At 37.2% G+C, this 23,452-nt stretch overlaps 2 protein-coding genes and 1 long non-coding RNA gene across 5 annotated transcripts in view; 1 reads left to right on the top strand and 2 right to left on the bottom strand.

The window, feature by feature from the left end:
* Positions 1 to 14,419, bottom strand: part of Ankrd42 (ankyrin repeat domain 42) — a 66,377-nt gene extending 51,958 nt beyond the window's left edge. The window contains exons 1-4 of the mRNA XM_071616978.1: positions 14,400 to 14,419; positions 13,425 to 14,368; positions 3,137 to 3,300; positions 1,498 to 1,605 (exon numbers count right to left, since the gene is read on the bottom strand). Of these exons, the coding sequence (XP_071473079.1) occupies positions 1,498 to 1,605; positions 3,137 to 3,300; positions 13,425 to 14,368; positions 14,400 to 14,419 (1,236 nt within the window). The remainder of the gene's footprint in view (positions 1 to 1,497; positions 1,606 to 3,136; positions 3,301 to 13,424; positions 14,369 to 14,399) is intronic.
* Positions 14,420 to 14,447: 28 nt separating this feature from the next.
* LOC114098525 (uncharacterized) lies at positions 14,448 to 23,403 on the top strand. Of its 2 annotated transcripts, XR_011708583.1 has the most exons (3): positions 14,448 to 14,631; positions 16,092 to 16,204; positions 18,109 to 23,403. It is a non-coding gene; the product is annotated as an uncharacterized lncRNA (long non-coding RNA). The 2 variants fall into 2 exon arrangements; XR_003583749.2 differs by lacking the exon at positions 18,109 to 23,403 and having other exon boundaries at positions 16,092 to 16,209.
* Pcf11 (PCF11 cleavage and polyadenylation factor subunit) overlaps positions 21,015 to 23,452 on the bottom strand; it is a 26,029-nt gene continuing 23,591 nt past the window's right edge. For both annotated transcript variants that reach the window (XM_027942539.3, XM_027942540.3), the window contains exon 16: positions 21,015 to 22,128. In XM_027942539.3, the coding sequence (XP_027798340.2) occupies positions 21,913 to 22,128 (216 nt within the window). In that variant the 3' untranslated portion in view covers positions 21,015 to 21,912. The remainder of the gene's footprint in view (positions 22,129 to 23,452) is intronic.

Raw genomic sequence — 23,452 nt, 5'->3', positions numbered from 1 at the left:
ACTAAATATATTTGTGTGTGTATGTGTAAATATATATATATATACACACACACATATATATATGTGTGTGTATGCATATGCAGATATACATATATACATCAATGTGTATAAACAATAGTGTGTGTTCATAACAGTTCACCTCACAAACCACCCATACTCAGTCAACTCACAGAATACATCAATTTTCCAATTCAGACCCTCACACTAGAGATACAATATAGGGGTTAACAGGACAAATCTAAGTTCAAATCACAGCTCTGCCTCTTGCTTAGGTAACATACTTAACACTGAATCTGTTAATTATAGACTATTAATCATAGTCTATAAAAAAAGGAAGCTCATAGAATAGTTTTGTTAAATGGAATGATGCATTCGGAGTTAACATTAATCTTCAATAAATAATTATTTTTCACTTGCTCCTAATAGAGTCCCTGCCTACAATGCTTTGTTACTATTCACCTCTTTAAAATCAACCTATTTTTTTTTTTTTTTAATTGAATCAAGGGGCTTGCACTTGCTTGGCAATCACACTGCCACTAAGCTACATGCCCCATCCTAAGATCAACCTATTCTTTTTGGCTTAGCTGACATTTTATTTCTTCAGTTTATAATTCCTCTACCTTCTCCTAAATCATACAATTCTTCTCATCTATACTTTTCATCAGAACTTTAATCACAGACTTTGTTTTGTAATTTAATGAGTAGAGCTCTTGTCACTTCAAAGATAATCTCAGTAGTCTTATAGGAAGGAAATATTTTTATATGACTCTATAAAATACCAGTACATTAATCAAATCTAGTTTCTCTAATAAACTAGATTCTACCACATACTAAGGAGTTACCCTAGCCATGAAATACATTAGTAAAGATTCAAGCATGGCAAGTATTTTAGTCTGTTCAGGCTACTACAAGAAAATACTTTAAACTGGGTAATTTATAAACACAGAATTTATTGTACACAGTTCTGAGTGCTAGGAAGACCCAGATTAAGATGTTAGCAGATTGTGTGTCTGGTTAGGGACTTTTCCACATAAACAGCAACTTTTATTTTTACCTAGCTCTATAAGGGTATTTTCTATAAGGGTACTAACCCCATTTATGAGGCCAGATCCTTCATAATCTAATAACCTCCCAAAGGTTCCACTTCCTAATACCATGACCTTGAGGGTTAAGATTTCAACATATTTATTTGGGGGGCGGGCACATTCATACTACAGCAGCAAACTTAAGGAGATAATCTTGGCACAACTATAACATCACTTGAAACAACCCAAGCAGCCAAATATTTTAGAGATAAAGGATCTCTAGTCACATATCATTTGTTTAAGTGAATAGTTGGTATCAAAATATCTGAGTTATGGAATCCACTGTTTTTGTTTAGAATATATAACTATGTTTATTAGATAAAATATTTAGAATAATAGCAATAGCCCAACAGAACTATGCTAAAGTAATTAAACTCACTGAATTTTTAAAAAGTAACTGGAATATTAATACCTGCATACAAGCATCTTGACCTCTAATTGCTGCTATGTGAGCTGCTGTCCAGCCTCTTGTGGTTACTTGTGTGATATCAGCTCCATGCCACAGCAGCCAATGAAGACACTAATTAGGAAAACAATCATGTAACAAGTGATAAGGAAGATGTTTTTAGCATTTTGATAACTCCAGTTTTGATGAAATTAGGAGAAATCTATAACCCAAACCACAAATGATGAAAATGGTGCCAACAGTACAGATCAAACAGGGATATGGGAGGATACAATGAGGAGAACACCCACCCGGGGTCACACGTCACATGAGAGACATACTTCTCGAATGTGAGAGGAATCCACCAACAGGCCAAAGTGAAATTGCTTGTTTACTTGAACTGAGACATACAAACTGATACAGAGTCTCTGAACCCGATTTGATTACATGAAGTAGATAAGTCCAAACAAAAAAGAAACTACAAATAATAGCGATAGTTATGAAAGCAGTCTATGTGCGTATGTCAGGGATAAAAAAGAAAAACAGCAGTGTGAATAGACATATTGTGGCCTACAGGCTGAGAAAATGTAGTAGGTAAATACTGCCCCCCACCACACACATACAACATTGAATCAAAAGAAAAATTCTAGTTGGCCTTGTACACAGTTTAATAAAAAGAGGGCTAGGGATGTGACTCAAGCAGTAGCGCGCTTGCCTGGCATGCGCGGAGTGCTGGGTTCGATCCTCAGCACCACATAAAAAAATTTTTAAAAAAATAAAGATGTTGTGTCCACCGAAAACTAAAACTAAATATTAAAAAAATTCTCTCTCTAAAAAGAAAAATAAAAAGATTTACATAAAAATGTTCACAAAGCATTGTTTGTACAAGCTAGAAATTGAAACCAACTAAATATCTATCAATAGAAGTATGAATAAATTCTGATGAAATGAAGGAGAATACATGTATATAACTACATGGTTAAAACTCAAAAACATATTGTTGAACAAACAAAATAAACTAAATAATTATACACATAACATGATGTCATTTATATAAAGAACTAATAAACACCAAAATCTGTATAACATTTATCTCTGGAATTAGAAGGAATTACAACTGAGAAGAGTGCTCAGGGACTTTAAATATATCCACAATATTCTACCTCTTTTCTAAAAATCTGAATTAATTACATGAAAAAATGTTTTGATGGGTATTCATGATATTATCTTCTATAAGTTATGCTCTATGCTTACCTTTGGAATCCAAAGCCCAAACTAGCCCAAGTGGCAAGATCTCACAGAAAGGCCCACATTAAAGTGCCCCATTTAAGCCAGAATAACCACCAGCATCTGAGTGAACAAGCCTTCAAAAAAGTCTAGCCCCAGACATAAATCTTTCAGCTAAAGTCACAGATGTAATACAAAAGAGAGAAACTGTCCCTGGAATCCATATTCTTGGTCACTGATGAGTATGAACAGTTATTTTATGACCCTAAGTTTTGGGATAATTTGTTATAAAGTCCTAATACAGTAGAATATCCAAATGTTAGACTGAATTGAAAGGAAAATTATTTGCAGTGCCTAGCATAAGGTCTCATCCTGGTCTGCTAAATTTACAAAACTGCTATAGGTGTAAACTTACCTTATAATATGCATAGCTTCTTACCTCCAAGCTTCCAGAATGTGCTGCCCAATGCAAAGGGGTAAATTTATGGAGAACATCAACTTCATTAATGTTGGCTCCACGTTCCACTATTTCTGAAAGCTGCTTTACGTCTCCAGCTCGTACTGCATCATGAATGCTACCAAAATGTACCTTCTTCCTGGCACCTATTAAAAAATCAAATTGGTTGAGACTTATTACAAACTATGAATCATTTCATAGTTTTTTTGCAGTAAATTTGTAAAAATTTACTGCAAAGATGTTTATTATTAACATTTTCATTAGACTTCTGGCTTTAGCTCTGACATGAAAAGAGCATGAAGGTTGACACTCATATTCTTATAGGAAAAAAACTGAATACACTGAAAATAAACAACTTTCCTTGTGTCCATAAGAAAGCTGAGGCCTCAGGGAAAACTGCTATTATAAATCTGGGGAGAAAGTTAAATACAGAGAAATATAGTCGAGTTCAACTTACTTGGAACATAAGGTGCTGGAGACATAAACTGCAGAAGCACTTGAACAGTAATTCTGATGACTTGCCCAGGCTGAATATGTCTATCCTAAAAGTGGGAAACTTGCAGGGACTTAGGAAGTCTTAGGAAACCCCTACACTTTCATATATTTTACCTTCAGAAGCAACATGAGGATACTACTACGAGAAGCGAAGAACAATCTCCTCACATCTTTGATATGGGGGAAGGGAACATGACCATTTTGAAATATGCTCAGTGTTTTCTTTAAAACAAAAAATAGATTCCCTGGGCTGGGAATGTAGCTCAGAAGTAGAGCACTTGCCTAGTATAGGTAAGGTCCTGGTCCAATCCCTGATACTGTAAGGGGGGGAAAAAGACCTACTTTCCAGTGAAGAAAAGTTTACCAGAGCCTTATCTCACATATGGATATATTTTATCAATATGTTTTTCTTTCTAATTTATTTGTCTTAAGAAAGAAATGGCTGGTCACAATTTTTACTGCATACACTCTAGTGGTTTATATTCTATAATTCAACCTATTAAACATCAAGAGTGCATTGTCAGGCTTACTGTTCTGCGAAATATTTAATGTGCATTGTGAACCAGAGGCAATAAAAATTATCTAAGTATGAAGAGACAGTTACTGAAGGAGCAAGAAGGAGTACATAGTTCAATTCAAGCATTCCCTAAGCAAAACTAACCCAAAAAAATTATTGAAAAGTTACTCTGAAAACAACTAATCTAAACTAACTTGTATTGACATATTTATAATCAGAATATTAATTTCTTCTAATTACTTTTGATAGGGTCTCATTATGTTGTACAAGCTGATTCATCAATCCTCCTATCTCGGTCTCTCAAGTGGCTGGTACTACAGACACATGCCACCATATCCAGTAGAATGTTAATTTGGTAAGGCTAGAATCTTATCTTGTACTAGAATCACATCTTATACTAACTCTTGGCAAAACAGTATAAATGTACTCAAAATCCTTCTGAGTATCTATCTCGTACCAAGCATTACAAAAACATGATGGAAAATAGACATGGATTAAATACATTTTCTTTAAACCAGTACAGCAAGACCAACAAATGGTGTTCTACCCACTCTACTCCCATTTTGTACAAGGATACTATCCTGATCATTTCAAGCCCTGATTCCAAACTGCTACTCGTTGACTACTGCTAGTCTATAGAACAAAGTCCAAAATCTCTGAATGATGATCTGTGCTCTTCCATAATTTGGACCCATATGATTTTATGGAATTTTTATCACCACATTCCTTTCCAAATTCACTCATTAATTCATACACCATTCACTCAGAATTAATGTAACCATAAAATAAAAGATGGAAGACATAAATTCACAGATTAGTAGAGAAGAAATAAACACATTTAGAAAATAACATGGTAGGGCCGGGCATGGTAGTACACACCTGTAAGTAATCCCAGCAGTTTGGGAGGCTGAGACAAGAGAATCGCGGGTTCAAAGCCAGCCTCAATGGCAAAGTGCTAAGCAACTCAGTGAGACCCTGTCTCTAGATAAATATAAAATAGGGCTGGAGTGTGGCTCAGTGGTCGAGTACCTCTGAGTTCAATCCCCGGTGCCAAAAAAAAAAAAAACATAACATGATAAGAGCAATGACCAAAATATTTACAGGAACATATGTAACCACAGATAACTTCCAACTCAGCTAGAACAGGAGGGCAAGGGAATAGAAAAAGATTCCCAGAGAAGGTAAAATCTTAGATGAAACTTCAAGAATTATCAGGAGTTTACCAAGTAAGGTGGGAGCAGTGGAGTTTATCAAGTGAGGTTGGGAGCAGTGAAAGGCATCCTAGACAAAATGAACATTAGGATATGGTTTAAATTTTAAAAATAAAGAAAAAAAGTCCTATTGCTGAAGCATAAAGTAGAAGAGGCTTGAACAAGACAAGAGATAGACTATGGTAGAAGTTGTGAAAATACAAATAACAAAAAAAAAAAAAAAAAAAAAACCTTCCCCTTGAGCATACAGTGGAGAATCATTGAGGATTAACTGATTGATGGATTGATTGATTGATTGACTAATACATGAGATTGAACCCAGAGGAGCTTCACCACATCCCCAGATCTTTTTTTATTTTTTATTTTGAGACAGGGTCTCGCTAAGTTTCTTAGGGCCTCACTAAGTTGCTGGAACTGGCTTTGAACTTGCAATGCTCTTGCCTTAGCCTCCCAAGATGCTGGGATTACAGGCATGCGCCACCATGCCTGACTCACTGGGGAATTTTAAACAGAAGAATTATAATGATCATATATTAGGCCATGAAACAAGTTTTTAAAATTCAAAAAAAAATTGAAATCATGTCCTATACCTGATCACAATGAAATGAAACTAAAACTCAACAGCAAGAGAAACTTTACAAATTCTATAAATACATAAAGACTGAATAACATGCTCTTGAATGAACAGTAGGTCATTGAGAAAGTCAGAAGGAAATTTTAAAAATTCCTTGAAACAAATGAAAATGAAATAAAACACACCCAAATCTGTGGAATACAGAAAAAGCAATACTGAAAGTTTATGGCATCAAGTGCCTACATCAAAAGAATAGGAACATTTCAAATAAAAAACCTAATGGTACATCTCATTGTCTTAGAAAAACAAGAACAAACCAAACCCCAAATTAGTAGAAGGGAAGAAATAATAAATAAATAAAGGAAAAGGAGTCTAAAAGAACAATACAAAGGATCAAGGAAACAAGGAGTTGTTTCTTGAAAAGATAAAATCCACAAACCTTTTAGCTAGATTACACAAGAGAGAAAAAAAAGAGCTAAATAAATAAAATTAGATCTGAAAAAGGAGACGTTACAACTGCTACCATAGAAATGCAAAGGATCACTAGGGATAATTTTTTAAAACTCTATGCTGACAAATTGGTAAATCTAAAAGAAATGGACAAATCACTGGACATACATGAACTAGTAAACTGAACCAAGAGAATATAAAAATCATGACTAGACCAATTAACAAAGAATAAGACTGAATTACTAAAAAAAAAAAGTCTCCCAACAAAGGAAAGCCCAGGACCAGATGGCTTCACTGCTAAATTTTACCAAACTTTTAAAGAACTAACACCAATCCTTCTCAAACCATTCCATATATTTGAAAGGGAAGGAATCCTTCCACACTCATTCTATAAGGCTAGCATAACCCTGTTTCCAAAACCTGACAAAAACACAACAAAAAAAGAGACCAATATCTCTGATAAACATAAATGCATAAGTCCTCAACAAAATATTAGCAAATCAAATTTAATAGCACATCAAAAAGATCATATATCATATCACATCAGTTTCATTTCAGGGATACAAGTATGATTCAACATAAACAAATCAAGGTCTGGGGATATAGCATAGCAGTATAGCAGTATAGCAAAAATAAATAAATAAATAAATTCAACATATGCAGATCAACAAATGTAATACAAATAAGATGAAGGATAAAAGTAATAAAAATCAGCTGGGTATATATACCTTACTCCCAGCTATCTGGGAAGCTGACAGAAGGATCACTTGAGCCCAGGAGTTCAAGATTAGCTAAGGTGACATAGTAATAATACCCTACAAAAGAAAAATTTTTTCCTAATTAAAAAAATAATTCATATTATCATCTCAAGAGTCAGAAAAAAGTATTTGATAAAATTCAACATTCCTTTATGATAAAATTCCTGAAAAAAAAATAGATATAGAAGCATCATACCTCAACATAATAAAGGCTATATATGACAAACTCATAGCCAACCTCATACTGAATAGGGAAAAATGGAAAGCATTTCTGCCACAGTCCGGCTGCAGCAAAATAAGGGGGGGGGGGGGGGGGGGTGACGAACAACTTGTGTAGATTGATACAGCAGGAGTGGGAGCTGTTTATTGTAGGACAGGAGTGATATTTATACATTCCACACAGCTTATCTTAATTAGCATAAACTAGATACAGCAGTCAACCAATAAGGAATCTCCACACTTAATGGCTTGCTGGCTCCACCTCACAAACCACTCCCTCTAGCATTTTGCCAGGCGCCATCCAGACTTGTTTACAGACTCTAACAATTCCCCCTTTTGTTTAATTTAAATAAGGACCATGGTGGTTTTTACATAAACACCATAAATAACCTGCTACAAACAGAAAGGGAGGATACAAAATGCCACAATACCAAGCCAATTGATGGCTTCATGCAAGAAGCCCTTGGAAAAATTATACCAGCAATGACACCGTTAGCAAAGATACCGAGTTACATTTTGTTGTAGATTACAGTTTGTTGTCTCAGTCCAGGTAAAGCAGTGTCTCAATAGATTAACTCACAGTCCAGGTAAATCACAGTCCAGGTAAGTTCACAGTCCAGGTAAGTTCTGCAGGCAGCAGCTAGCTTAAATCACAGTCCAGGTAAGTTCTGCAGGCAGCTAGCTTGATCCGAAGTCTCATCCGGTTCTCAGCAACACTGGAAATTCTTCCACCTTCGTCTTCACTGGCACTGGGACAAGGCAGGAACTCCGGAAGGCTAAAGAAAATCCTGTAGCATTCCACTAAGAAAACAACCTTCTGAACAATTTAGTACATTATCTCAAGGTTTTTTACATTTGAAATAAGCCTTAATGGCGCTCATTACTCATCAGCCTCCAGGTGTGGGAGAACCATTGTAGCTTAGTTATTGGCATTGAAAATGACCAAACATCAGGGACGCTGGTAGCTTCTTCTGCTGGCTGTAGTGCCTGGGCAGCCCCAGATGGCCCTGGGGAGAGTCCGGGACTCAAACTGCCACCGGGCACAGGGAGCAAGAGCCTTCGAGACTGTGCCTCCAGATCAGGTCTCGATTTGGGCTCTTGCAGTGGTGTCCCGCTCCCCGGGTGGGGGCGGGGAAGAGCCGGCTGTCGCCACTTGAAAAGTCCTTGCTGCACCATGACCAGCTCCCGCAAGTGGCAGCACCCTCCAGTAACGAAAAGTATTTACTAATAGCCTTTTGCTGCAACTTTTTTCCTGATAATCCTTCTTCTTCTGAACTTTCTTTTTCTTTCTGACTAGAGTTCCTGGGCTCTTATCAACACATGCCCTAACTATTCTTGGTTCCATTGGGGTGCTTTCTTCCCTTAGTAATTTACTTAATACCCCTTCCATATTTTCATCACAAAGACAATACAATACACTGAGACAAAACAAGACACAAACATACTGTATCAATCTTCTCCATTTTCTCAAAATGGCCATTTTTCCTCTCGCCCTATCTGTCTAGGGACAAGCAGATTGCTCCCGTCCTATCTATGGACGGGCAGCTTTTTTTCGTCACTTACCCCCAAGTGTCCCGGGGCTCCCCGTAACGGGCCACCATCTGCCACAGTCCGGCTGCAGCAAAATAACCGGGGGGTGACGAACAACTTGTGTAGATTGATACAGCAGGAGTGGGAGCCATTTATTGTAGGACAGGAGCAGTATTTATACATTCCACACAGCTTATCTTAATTAGCATAAACTAGATACAGCAGTCAACCAATAAGGAATCTCCACACTTAATGGCTTGCTGGCTCCACCTCACAAACCACTCCCTCTAGCATTTTGCCAGGCGCCATCCAGACTTGTTTACAGACTCTAACACATTTCCTCTGAGATTATGAACTACAGTGGACACATTGGTGCACACCTGTAAAACCAGTTATTCAGGAGGCTCAAGCAGGAGAAGTTCAAGTTCAAAGCCAACCTCAGCAACTTTTAAAGACACTATCCCAAAATAAAAATAAAAGGGCTGGGAATGTGGCTTCAGTGGTAGAGTGCCCCCTGGATTCAATAACAAGCACCATGAAAAAAAAACAGTCAAGAACAAGACAAGGGTGTCCATTCTCACTGCTCTAAAGTACCAGAAGTTTTAGTTGTAGCAACTGGGCAAGAAAAATAAAAGGTGTACAAATAGGAAAGGAGGAAGTCAAATTTGCAGATGATATGATTCTAAACAGAAAAACCTAAAGACTCCACCAAAAGACTATTAGAAACTAACAAATGAATTCAATAAAATAGCAGAATACAAAATCAAAAATCAGAAATGGGTAGTTTTTCTCTATCAATTATGAATTTGCTGACAAACCATAAAAGTAACCCCATTTGCAATAGCCACAAAAACTATTTTAAAAAACCTAGGGATAAACTTAACTAAGAAGTTTCAATGAAAATTCCAAGCACTAATAAAAGAAATTAAAGACGACATTAAAAGATGGAAAGATCTCCATGTTCATTGATTTAAAGAATTAATAAACATTAATATGTTCATACTGTCGGCTGGAGTTGTGGCTCAGTGGTAGAGCACTTCCCTCGCACATGTGGGGCACTGGATTCCATCCTCAGCACCACATAGAAATAAATAAACAAAATAAAGGTGTTGTGGCCATCTACAACTCAAAAAAAATATTTAAAAAAATGTTCATCTCTCCAAAGAGATTTAAAGATTCAATGCAATCCCTTTCAAAATACTAATGGCATTCTTTACAGAACTAGGAAAAACAATCCTAAAATTCATATGGAAGTACAAAAGATCCCAAGTGGCCAAAACAACCTGATTTCAAGACACACTACAGAGCCACAGTAATCAAATCAGCAGTATAACAGCATAAAAATAGACATATAAACCAATGGAACAGAACACAGAGCCCAATGTTTTAACAAAAAGTGTTGGGAAAACTCGATATCTGCATGCAAAAGATTGAAACTTAACTCCTCCTGCCCTGTACAAAAATCAACTCAAAAACAAATCAAAAACCTTAAGGAAAGCCCTGAAATTCTAAAACTACCAGAGGAAAACATAGGAGAAATACTTCAAGATACTGGTACTTAACAATGGTACAGGAAATGAGTTTCTGGACAGGACTCCAAAAGCACAGTCAACAAAAGCAAAATATGACAAATGGGATAACATCAATCTAAAAAGTATCGACACAGCAAAGGAAACAATCAACATAGTAAAGAAAGAAAATATTTGCCAGCTATTCATCTGACAGAAGATGAATAATTCCAGAATATATAAGAACTCAAAAAAACTTAACAATAAAAAACAAGTAATATAATTTTTAAATGAGCAAATGAACTGAATAGACGTTTCTCAAAAAAGAAGTACAAATGGCCAATAAACATGAAAAAAATCTCAATATCATTAGCCATTAAGGAAATGCAAAACCAGATTATAATGAGGTCCATCTTACCCCAGTTAGAATGAATATTACCAAAACAAACAAAAAACACTGGCAAGAATGTAGAAAAAAAAGGAATGCTTATAAACTATTGGTAGGAAAATTAATTAGTACAGTCACTATATAAAACAATATGGAGATTCCTCAAAAAACTAAAAATGAAACTATCATATAATCCAGCTTTACCATTCCTGGGTATATACCTGAAGTCATCATAACAAAAAGAGATACCTACACAGGACTAGGGTTGTGGCTCAGTGGTAGAGCACTCACCTAGCACTTATAAGGACTGGGTTCAATTCTTAGTACCACATAAAAATAAAATAAAGGTATAAAAAAGAAGGTGTTTTTTAAAAAGAGAGAGATACCAACATACCCATGTTTACTGATGCACTATTCACAATAACCAAGCTATGGAATCAGCCTAGGTACCGATCCATAGATGAATGGATAAAGAAAATACAGTATACATACACAATGGAGTATTGTTCGGTAATGAAGAATAATGAGCTGTGCGCTCAGAAGTCTGAGGCAGGGGTGAAGAAAAAAAAAGTACTAAAAAAATAAAATAAAATCCTATCATTGCAGCAAAATGGGTGGAACTGAAGGATATCATGTTAGGTGAAATAAGCCAGACACAGAAAGTATTTCATACAAGGAACTTAAAGAAAAAAAAAGTTACTTGAAAGTAGAAAAATATAACGAGAAAGGTGCCACAGGCAGGGAGTGGGGGGATTGAATGGAGAGTGGATGGGCACTATGAACATGTGATATGTGCACGTATGGAAATATCACCATAAATCCCATTAATTTGTATAATTAGTGTGTGTTATTAACAAAATCCAAAGTACCTCAGGCACAATTCAGTTACATTTCTATTAAATTGCACTCCTTTCATCAGTGGACATTTCTATTAAATTGCACTCCTTTCATCATCTGACAGAATTGTTGGCAAATTATACAAAAATCCAGCATAATGATGTAATGAGATATCATTTTCTGCTAACTTTTTTCAACAAATATCCATTAATCACCTACACTGTACCAGACATTTTATGCCTGTTATCTGAGCCCTGCAAGATAAGTCTGATACTATTTTATACCTAAGGAAATTGAAGGCAGAGATTTCAAGTAGGATTCCCAATGGTCAAAGAGAAGATAAATTGAAACCAGGATGATCTATTTCCAGATTTAAGCTATAGCAAAGTTGAACTAAAACATACACACTAAACAAACAGAAACTGTTCCAATTTCCCTAACTACCAAAAAAAAAAAAAATCTACATTGAAGAATAAGTGGGAGAATGAGATAGAAGTATGATGGTAATGAAATAGAAAGTTAAAATATAAAGACAGAGTGTACTATCTTTTCAAAAAAAGGAATTAAATGATCAGGTTTTTAACACTGAGTTTATATGGCTGGTAGTGAGAAAATTATTGACTAGGGAGCAAAACGGCAAGATTAGCGAGTCAGGGAGACTATGTAAGAACATAAACACCACTTTAGACCAGAATAATTGAGACCCTCAACTAAGACAGTAGCAATGAAACAAACAAAAACAGATTCAACAGATAGTAATGGAAAAAGGATGACCTGAACTTGGATGAGTATAGTGGGTGAGATAAGGAAAGAGTAGTGGAATAAATCCAAGGTATCTTAGTCACTTGAATGCAATCTTGCCATTGAGATAGAAAACATTAAGGGATATAAGAGTTTATGGATACAAAATTGCATTTTGGGCTGGAAATATAGCTCAGGTGGTAGAGTGCTTGCCTTGCTGCACAAGGTCCTGGGTTCAATCCCCAGCACGCCCCCGCCAAAAAAAATTACATTTGGGGTATCATAATCTTGAGGTGCCCAAGGAAGTTTTCCAAAAAAGAGAGGCATACTTAAGTTTGCAGTTCAGAGGAGAGATGTGGAATTCAGGCCTCAGTGTTTGGCCTGTAGAAAGCTTTTTCTGACCCTCTTCTCACCCCATAATGAAACCAATGGAACTTTATATTCCTTTCCAATACTTATCACATGAGTCAGTATAAGACAGATTATGCGCCTGCCTTCTTTAATGCTATTTCCTTGCAACACTGCCCACGGTAGACACTAAATATTTATGAAGAGTTGAATGAATAACACAGAACAGAAGCCACCGTACATGACAGGGGAAAAAAAAAAAAGGGACCACTTTTAGACGGCACCATCAAGGGAAGAAAACAACACTTAAGAATAGAGCAAAGTAAGTCAGCAAAGGAAAGGAAGACCCAATAGAGTGAAAAGAAAAAAAAAACTAGGTGAGCCTAAATTATTATCTCCACAGGATCAAATACTGCAGAGAAATCAGGTAATAACTTAAAAGGATCCAAAAGATTAAACCAGAGTTGATGTCAATTTGAGCAAGAAGTTTCAAAGGATGCGGATCAAAATAAAGGGGGAAATGAAGGAGGATGACGGATGGGTGAATAGTCTGGGGAATCAATGAAAATAAAGAAGGGGAAAGAAGGCGTGACTACTCTAAACGGAAAATGCCAGCAGAGGCTAGGGCTGCTGTGGGCTGATGTGTGAAAAGAAGTGTGGCAAAGTCAAGAGCCAACAAAATAGTCTGACTCACACGTGTTTGCAGTCTCCTTAAAGGAAGAGGAAGGGCCCGAATTGGCCACCCCAGGCATGGTGCAATCCCTCAGACTCCCGGGAGGAGTGGAATCCAGGCCCCTGCTGCTGCGGCGGTCTTCACTTGCTCTCACCCTGGAGCCACTGTAGCGGCTGCAGCCGTCTTCGTCGTCGTCGCTGGGACGGTAGCCAGAGTCCTCCCTGCTTGCTCTCTCCCAAGAAACCCTACCTCGGGAACCTTCGTCTTCACTTTCTCTCTCCCGGAAGCCACGGAGACGGCGACTGGCGTTTTCGCTAACGCTCACCCCCGAGGAGTCGCTGGCCACATAGCCGCGGTCCTCACTTACTCCGTCCCAAGAACTACTGGGGTAGTGGCTACCATCCACACTCCCTCTCTCCCAAGAGCCACTGAGTTGGCGGTTGTGGTCTCTGACTGTAGCACCAGAGTCGCTCGAGTGCGGGTCGCCGACGTCACTTGAACTCAAGTCGCTGCTGGGGAAGCCGCGGTCTCCCCTCACTTTCACCCAAGAGCTGCTGTGACGGTGACCACCATCTCCCTTGACTCTCTCCCGAAAGGCACAGCGGTGGTGGCCTAAGTCTCCAACGACTCTCCGCGAGTCCCTGCGGGAGAAGCCGACGTCTTCACCCACTCTTCCCAAGGAGACCTTGAGGCGATTGTCGCCTTCTTCACGTTTTCTCTCCCTGTTGTCGGTGAGACAAAGTCCCTGGGCTTCGGCAACTCTTCCCCTGGAATGGGCGCCGTGAGAACCGTGTCGGCCGTTTACCTTCCACGCATGATGGCTGGTACGGCGGCCGCCGTCTTCATTTACTACTCCCCGCGAGTCGCTCTGGCGGCGGCCGCCGTCGGCGGAAGCCCTTTCCTCTGAGTCGCTTTCCAGCGTCCCGACTCCGGCCACCTGGAGGGAGTGGTGGCGGAGCCGTTGCCTTGGAAACGAGTAAACTTCCGGCGTGGTGCGGTAATTTCCGATTGCTCATTGATACGTCACTTCCTACTTCCTTCCTTTCACCTTTTTCAAGGCTTTGCTTTTGGAGCGGTGGGAAGGAGGTGTGGATCAGTTTTCGGTGAGATTTTTGATCCGTCTTGAAGAACCTATCGAAGCCTGAGGTTCATCTTGAGAACAGCTTGTCATCCATCTCGCCCTCTATCGCTCAGCGACCCAAATGGAGGCCCCAGGACTGCAATCTGCGTAGGTGACCTGTGTATAGCGGGCCGGGTGGGGCCTTTTCGTCCTTGGCAAACCTAATATACTTTTTCAGTGCTGATTGGAAGAAAATCTGTTCTTATCCTGTCATTTCACAAATATTGAAAAAGACCTAAGAGAGAATTTAGCAGCTACAGCCGCTGGCGTTATTGAGTGCCTACTAATGCCGGGCTCTGTGATTATCTCGCTAGGTGTTAATCCCCATTTTACAGGTCAAGACTCAATATATCAGTAAATTTCTAACGTCGGACAGCAGGTAAGTTGTAAAGCCGGTGTAAAAACACAGGTCATTCATTCGTCAAAAGACTGCTCCAGGTCTTCTAACCTCAAATCCAGATTTCTTTCACTGTAACATGTTCCTATTCAACAATCTGACTAAAATCTTTCTCTCCAACTCCATTGATTAACACAATCGCTTCCATTCACTATTTGTTGTAAATTTATGGGTCAGGTTTTGTGCCAGCAGCAGAAAATACTAAGAGTTTTCTGCCCTTCAGGGATATGGCCCACCTTGCTTCCCCTCTCAGCTGTTTTTTCCACTATTAATGCCTTACCACACATATCTTCTCCCTTCAAGAATAATGAACTGGGGTCCTGGAAACACTTTTTCATATATGTGCTGTGCTGTTCCTACTACCCAAAACTACCCTGCCTCCCCCATCCCCAAACCCATCATCCCACCCTCCAGCTTTGTCCAGAGGACACATTTGGGGAATTCTGCAGACACTACCTCTTCTCTTTTGAGGTACAATTGCCTTTCTTGAACATAGCATCTTGTAATTAATAATAAATTTACTGAATTCATAAATCACTCCGCCCCCACTATATGAAGTGCTTTATTTTAGTTTTCTTCTGTAATTCATACTGCAGCCTTCCAAAATAGATATTCCTTTTTACAGATCCAAAAAAAAGGCACAAAAGTTTATTGCTTAAGGATACACAGTAAAAATATCTGAGTGAAGAGTCCAACTTAGGTCCTTCAGTCTTGCTGCACATATTCTCAGAGTCTTAATTTCCACGACCTATATCAATTAGATCACTTATCACCTTTGTATTGTAATTGCCTATTTAACAGTTCTCACTTCCACCCCAACCTCCAGGGGTTCTGAGCTTCTGGAAGGTAGAGACTATATCTTATCCATCTTGGCATTCTTAACATCTGGAATATTTACTTCAAGGAAAGGGCTTAGTTGGAAGCTGTTGGGTGGATGAGTGGGGTGGCTTGAAAGATTGTCAGGTGGATGAACAGATAAAGTTTGAAAATAAGGTTTTTTTATTATTAAAAAGAAGTTTGGGATTAGTCTTCATTCCAATCTGATTTCAGAAATGGGGAACTGTGGCCATTAGTCTTTCATATTTATTGAGTTATAAATATGAGCAATTTTATGCTAAATGGTTCACAGATACTTTAAACCTAATCTTTACTATTATTTTTATTTTTACAGATGAAGAAACAATTCAGATTGGCCAAGATCGCATAACTAAAAGTTGGGGAGTTGGAACCTACTAAAACTGACTCCAAATTAATACAGTGCTTGTAGCCACTTCTGTAATAATGGTAAAGGCTTTACTTTTTGCTATGTTATATAGGGTGAAAGAACTCATGGAGGGAATGAGGCAGCACATGACAAATCTTTAAAGGATACACACATACCAAGAAGAGTCAGAACAGGAAGCAGAAACAAGTAGCAGAGAAACAGATAAGGTTAAATCCCCCAAAATAAACTTAAGAGGAATTAAAAATAAAAGCAAGAATGAGCCAGACGTGGTGGCATACATCTGTAATCCCAGCAGCTCAGGAGTCTAAAGCAGAAAGATTGCAAGTTCAAAGCCAGCCTCAGCAACTTAATGAGACCCTAAGCAACTTGGCAAGACCCTATCTCAAAAAAAAAAAAAAAAAATTTTTTTAAATGAATATCCTAAAGTATTCTTTGACAAAAGTCACTAGAAACAAAACATTAAGAAAACAGAAGTGTTCCCAACTATGAAGCTAACGTAACCCTAACCAACTCTCTCAAAATTTTATTTTATTTTTTAAGTCTTTATTTTGTTTATTTTTATGTGATGTTGAGGATCGAACCCAGTGCCTCACACGTGCAAGGCAAGTGCTCTGCCATTAAGCCATAACCCCAGCCCTCTGTCAAAATTTAAATATACATTAGCTATGAATTAGAAACTGTCTGGTTGTAAAGTCTTCAAAATAACTTGCTGATATACATATCTTATGATAGTCATTACAACACTTTGTAATTATAATTAATTAGGAAAAAACTTGAATATCCATTGGTAAAAGAATGGCTGAATAAATTTTACTACATTTATAATACAGAATATTTCAGAGTGGTAGAAATGCAAATCTAAATGAATTAATCAGCATGAAAAGAATTGTAAGATAACAGTGAAAAAAGATGTAAAATAATATATGTATGTGGGGGCTGGGGTTGTAACTTAGTGGTAGAGTGCTTGCCTAGCATGTATGAGGCACTGGTTTCAACTCTCAACACCACAAATAAAGTCAAGGTCCATTGACAACTAAAAAATATTTTAAAAATTAAAAAAAATTATATATATATATGAAATCCCATTTAATTTTTTAAAAGAATCATAAGCTTAGAAAGGATCTATACCATATTGTTAACTCAGTGATTATGCATAAGTGAAGAGAGGGTATGAAAGTATTCAATTTTTTATGATTGTTCTTTTGATTTAGGAAAAAACTTTAAATCCTTACCAAATTAAAGATAGAAGCAAAGAAAAACATTTACTGTCACATAAAGCAAAGAAGGTAGTTTAAGAAATAATGAGCCAAGAGAGATTAAGGAGCTAAGAAAAGGACACTAGTTTTAGCAAAAAAATCATTGATATACTGAGGAGAGAAATTTTAGTAAAACAGTGTATTAAAGATATAAAAACCAGATTTGTACAATATTTCAAGGTAAGTGGCTAATTTTAAAGGAAGTTTCTTGCCGAGCATGGTAGCACATGCCTATAATCCCAGTGGCTTGGTAGGCTTAGGCATGAGGAATGCAAATTCAAAGCCAGACCGAGCAACTTAGGGAGGCCCTGTCTTTAAATAAAATATAAAAAGGACTGGGGATCTGGCTCAATTGTTAAGCACCCTGGGTTCCATCTCTGGTACCAGAAAATGAAGGAAGTTTCTCAGTTGAAACAAGGTTCAGAATTCATGCTAGAGGAGACATCTAGCATTTCAGAGAATAGAAATTTGTTTTTGAGTTGGAGATTGTGGGTCCAGTTTGTAAAAATTGCTTTCACCAACTTTTCCAGAGTAAAGTGATAAAGTATGGTCTCTCTCTCTCATCTCCCACAAATCACCTTTTGATATCTAGTTCCACAGAAGGGAGCAGGGCCAGCTATAGTCATATAAGTTACTTGGGTTTTAATTACCATCTCTTTCTGCTCATGTACTCTAAACCCCCATGGGATAGTCTCACTGTTTTCCAGGCTGTCCTGGAACTCCTGGGCTCAAGTGATCCTCCTGCCTCAGCCTCTCCTGGATACCTGGAACTACAGATGTGCATCACCCTGACTGCCCATGTACTCTTCTCTTTTACTCCCAGGCATTCTTGTTCTCTCTTTGGTGCTTACCTCCAAATCCTCTCTGAGGTACCCTGTGAATACATTTTGGTTCCTATTTAACTTAACTTGTCCTCCTCTGCCCAAAAAAATACCCATTATCTCAGGGAACTGACCCCATTTAGGATTAGGAGAGAACTTCCAGCTTCACAGAAGTTCAGGCATTTGACAAAAGCTCTTGACTTTCCATTTCTGCCTCCAATTTACCTATTTAGTCAACTACATCTTTCTATTTGCAGGTGTGGTTAGATACCTCTTTAGGTTTTCCTGAATATTTTTCATAAACCTCTTTCAGGGTGCTTAACTAGTCTGCAAGACCAGCCGGCCAGCCAAAAAAACATAACTAGAATATAGACACCTCCATTTTGAGTTAAACTGTTACATAGGAATTACTAAATTTGTAAATTATAAGTCCTGATTTTTTTCTTCCCAATGCTTATTTTTAACTTGTTTTTTTAACTTACTTTGAGATTGCTTTGTATTTTCCAGACCATCAAAATTGGAAAAGTTACACTAAGACCAGATAATATTATAAAGTAGGTATAAACTTAATGAAATGTCTACATTTTGGGGCATACACAACAATCTTCCTTTTATTCTTTTGCAAACTTGAACTCTCAAATTTCAAATATAATGTTCCACCTTTTCTGGGGCTTCCTTTAGCTTTTCTTGGCGCACTTTTCAGTGTTGATTACTAATTCTAGCTCCCAGTGCTGTGTTGAATATTAGTTGGTACCAAAATCTAAGGTGGCTGATTTCTAAATTGATTACTCTATCTGGCTGTTCATTAGAATTGACTGCAGAGCTTTCTAAATATTTGAGGTGCCCTTGAATGAGAATCAACTAAATGAGACTTGATAGATGAGGAATCTCTTAACTTTCACTGTGATTCTAATAGGCAGCTAAATTTAGGGCAGCGCTAGATCATTACCCCACATCTGGCTTCCCACCTCAGGAAAAATAGGAATTGAACTCTGAATTCCAACAGTAATTACCAATGACCATCTCACAAAAAGCATTGTCCTTCCTCCATTCCAAAGTTAGACCCTTACATTTCATTAACTCACATCCACACTAACCTTTGTATCTAGACTTGGCACCCCATACTCAGCAGTTAAAGTATTTCTCAGTCTTACCATATATTTGTGACTTAATTTGTTGGCTAGCCCATCCCTTAAAGGTGTTGATTTTTTTGTTTTCCCTATTGCCAAGTTTTTCCTCCTCTACTTTTCTTGCCTTTTTTTTTTTTTTTAATTGGGATGTTTCTTTTTGTTTTGCTTCCCTTCCCCCTTTGAATTTGTGGTTTATAATATTTACATTCTTCAGGACAGAGTCCATGTTAAATCTCTCATTTTTAACCAAAAATTTAATTATACATGAAAGTAAGAATGTATTTGGGCAGAATATACATACATAGAGTATAACTTAATTCTATTTAGGTGTGGTCATACATGATGTGGAGTTACCCTGGTCTCTAATTCTGTTGTCTTTCCTGTTCCCCTTCCTAGTCCCTTTTCCTTGTTTCCCTTTGTCTAATCCAGTGGGCTTCTATATTCTTCCCCTCCCCACCCTCCCTTGTTGTGGTTTAGCATCCATAAATCAGAACAATTGGCCCTTGGTTTTGGGGGGGATTGTCTTATTTCTCTTAGCATGAAATAAGATCTACCCATTTACCAGCAAATGCCTTAATTTCATTCTTCTTTATGGCTGAATAATATTCCATTGTGTGTATATACCACATTTTCTTTACCCATTCATCTGTTGAGGGACACCTACATTGTTCCATAGCTTGGCTAATGTGAGTTGAGCTGCTGACATGAATATTTGCCTTCTTTCTTCAGCACTTTTTTTCCCTTATCTTCCCAGCTGCCAGCTTTTTATTTCCCAAGGAATTGTCCTTGGCCCTCTTCTCTCTCTTATGGATACACTTGGTATGCTGATAGGTTTGAATATCACCTTCCTTTTGAACACTCCATACCTGTAAGTGTTTGATTAAACCTATGCAGTGTCTCCAGAAAAATGTATAACAGAAAATTCAGCCTACATTTTTTAATTCACAGACCTCCAAAATTCTTCCATTGCAGCATTCATGTATACTGAAATATATCACTTTGTTTAACATGTATAATGGCTGCATGTCCAAAAAAGTTCATCATCTATTTGAAAATTACCAGGTTTTAGTCATGAAAATCAATTTTTTAGAACACATGGCCCATTTGAATCCTTTACATCTGCTATTAATTCTCCAAAAGATATCCTTCCTATCAATATGGCTTTCACTTTTAGTTATCCTTGAAGCTCACATATTACCATCTTTGTAAAGTATTCCTTAACCCACCTCCAGGTGATTTGGTATGCCTACTTCTATCTTAGCATTTATCTTGTGTTTTTTATTTTTATTGCATTAGTACTGGAATAAGACAAAGGCAGGTTCAAATTTTGTATAACATCTGAAGTGAGTAGCTGAATTTTATCTATAAAATGGAAATATCATCTATCATGTAGCATAGTTTTAAGTATCAAAGAAATTACTTATAGAAAGTCTGCCAGTGCCTACCACATAGTAAGACCTCAATAAACAAATATGTTTCAGTGTTTTATACCTATCTCCTCCGAATAAATGGCAGGAGGTACTCATCTCATGTCTCAGAGTACCTGGCTCATAGCAGGTACCGCGCATATGTTTTTAAAAAACAAGTGATGAAAAAGACATAAGAAAAAAGCAAGCACATTCCAAAAACTCACTCAAGAAATAAAGAAATACAAACCAGAAATTTCTTCATCATTCTATTTATTACATGTATGAATATTAACATCTCATGGTATCCATCTAATTCAATCAAAACCAACAAAGGAAAAAGGTTAACCATGTTGCAAATGAGCATTCTTACAGATTCCCCTGTAACTTAAAATAGAAATATGTTCATCTGCATTAAATCATTTGACAATTTGAAAAATATCTTTAAAAAAATCATGTTTAGTACTTAAATATATTTGTTAATTTCTTGATGGCATCAATGTCCAAGAACAAAAGTCGTGTCATTGGATACTTTCCAAAAATGGACATCTGGGTGGTTTTCTATAGTTGGGAGATACATACCTATATATATGTAGGCAAATATGTCCTATTGTTTTTAAAATTTTTTCAAATCTGGCTTTTCTATTTGAGAAAAGTCCTACAGTGCTCTCAATCCCCTTTTGAAGGATAAAATTAACTTCAGACTTTGCTGCTATAATCATGGGAAGCTATTAGGAAAAAAATCTTTATGCTGAGGTTGCTGTTCATTTCCATTTTTACCCAATAAAAAGTACAGAAACACTGTCTTTATTTGATGGTGTGCATAAATATTACACTCCATGGATAGCAAAAATATTTTTATTTATAATTTACAGTTTCACAAGTGAAAATCGTACATTTTTACACATACAATTTCATTTTGTTAAATTTGCACACATCTACAGAACTTTCACACAACAAGCACCTGAAACTGTGCAGGCAGTAGGAAATGCAAATACTAAAATGTATTTATTAACCAAATTATAGCTGAAGGCCCTGCCTCAGCTAGACAATTTATATAGATATATGTCTATATATACATAAAAAATTCTTCACCTTCTAGATCCAACAGCAGCTTTTTTTTAAAAAAGAAAACCATACCTTTCTCATTTTATTTAAACTGACTCGACTGTATCATTTTCTGTTTTAATTTCAGTAGGTGTTGCTATGCTCTCCTCTGTACAAGCTGGTGGAGTATCAATTCGCTCTTCCTTAACTTTGGGACTTTCACAAGGTTCTTGCAATTCATTTTTTACAATGTTCAACATAATGTTCAAAGGGTTTTCAACTGGTGTCTTGCTGGGAGACGGTGTACAATCAAATGAAGATGTCTACAAAATGAAAAAGCCCTATAAGTACTGATGAAAGTTCAAAATTATCACGTTAAATCACAGTTTTATAAGACCTTTGTATGGGCAAAGGAACACACATAACAAAAAGCAACTAAAATACCTCCCCCCTTCCCCACAAGACATGCAAAGGCAGCCAAATACTAAAAACACTGAATATTCAATACGTATTTAGCAATGAGCTGTCCAGTAACAGCTGATCTGTTATCAAATATATAGCCAAAAGAAGTTGATTAGACATGTTTTTGTCTTTAACCCTTATAAAGATGGTAGTCCCTTATACAAATACTCTGGGATTTTTGTGACTATAAACACTTGAGGATATGGGGGATTTTTTTTGTTGTTGAGACAGGGGGTCTTGCTAAATTGACCAGGCTGGCCTTGAACTCTCAACCCTCCTACTTCAGCCTTCAAAGGAGCTGGGAATATAGGCATTATACTATGACACTTGGCAATTGAGAATCTCACACACCTTCAAAAATCCTAGGAAACTAATATTATGGTGATTTAAACAAATTTGACAATGTGTGCCATCATTTGGTTACAAAAATGGTCAAGCCACAAATATAACAATTTAAACTTAAGACCACCCGACTGGTGTCAATTTTTTAAGATTTGATCATTTAATATCAGATGGCTAAAAGGAATATATAAAAAAAAAAAAGTAAATGCTTCCCATAGTCATGAATGCTATTTGCATCATGAGCCTTCTCTTTAGATTTCCACATTTCCTTGGGGCTAGTAAAAGACATCAAGATTCAAGTAAATTACAAGGATTAATAAAAATATTTCATAATTTCAAATTATATATAACAGATGATATACTAATGTTAGATCCTATAGAACACCAATATTTGGTGACCAACCTAACTGCTGCATCAAAATTAAACAGCACCAGGCGTAGCGTGAGAACCTGTAATACCACCAGCAGCTCAGCAGGCTAATGCAAGAAGATCACAGGTTCAAAGCCAGTTTCGGCAACTTACTGAAAACCATTCTCAAAAAATAAAAAGGGCTGGGGAATGTGCCTCAGGGTTAAGTGCCCCTGAGTTCAATCCCTGGTACCAAAAAATAATAAAAATTTTAAAAATAAATAGCTCAGTAAGATTACTTTTGGGGCTGGGGATGTGGCTCAAGCGGTAGCGTGCTCGCTTGGCATGCGTGCGGCCCGGGTTCGATCCTCAGCACCACATACAAAAGATGTTATGTCCGCCGAGAACTAAAAAATAAATATTAAAAAATTCTCTCTCTCTCTCTCTCTCTTAAAAAAAAAAAAAAAAAAAAGATTAACTACTTTTTCTGATGC

This window comes from Marmota flaviventris, chromosome 9 (assembly GCF_047511675.1).
Source record: "Marmota flaviventris isolate mMarFla1 chromosome 9, mMarFla1.hap1, whole genome shotgun sequence".
Classification (NCBI taxonomy): Eukaryota; Metazoa; Chordata; class Mammalia; order Rodentia; family Sciuridae; genus Marmota; species Marmota flaviventris.
The sequence above is the reverse complement of the archived record's forward strand: the minus strand, read 5'-3'. Positions and strand labels throughout refer to the sequence as shown.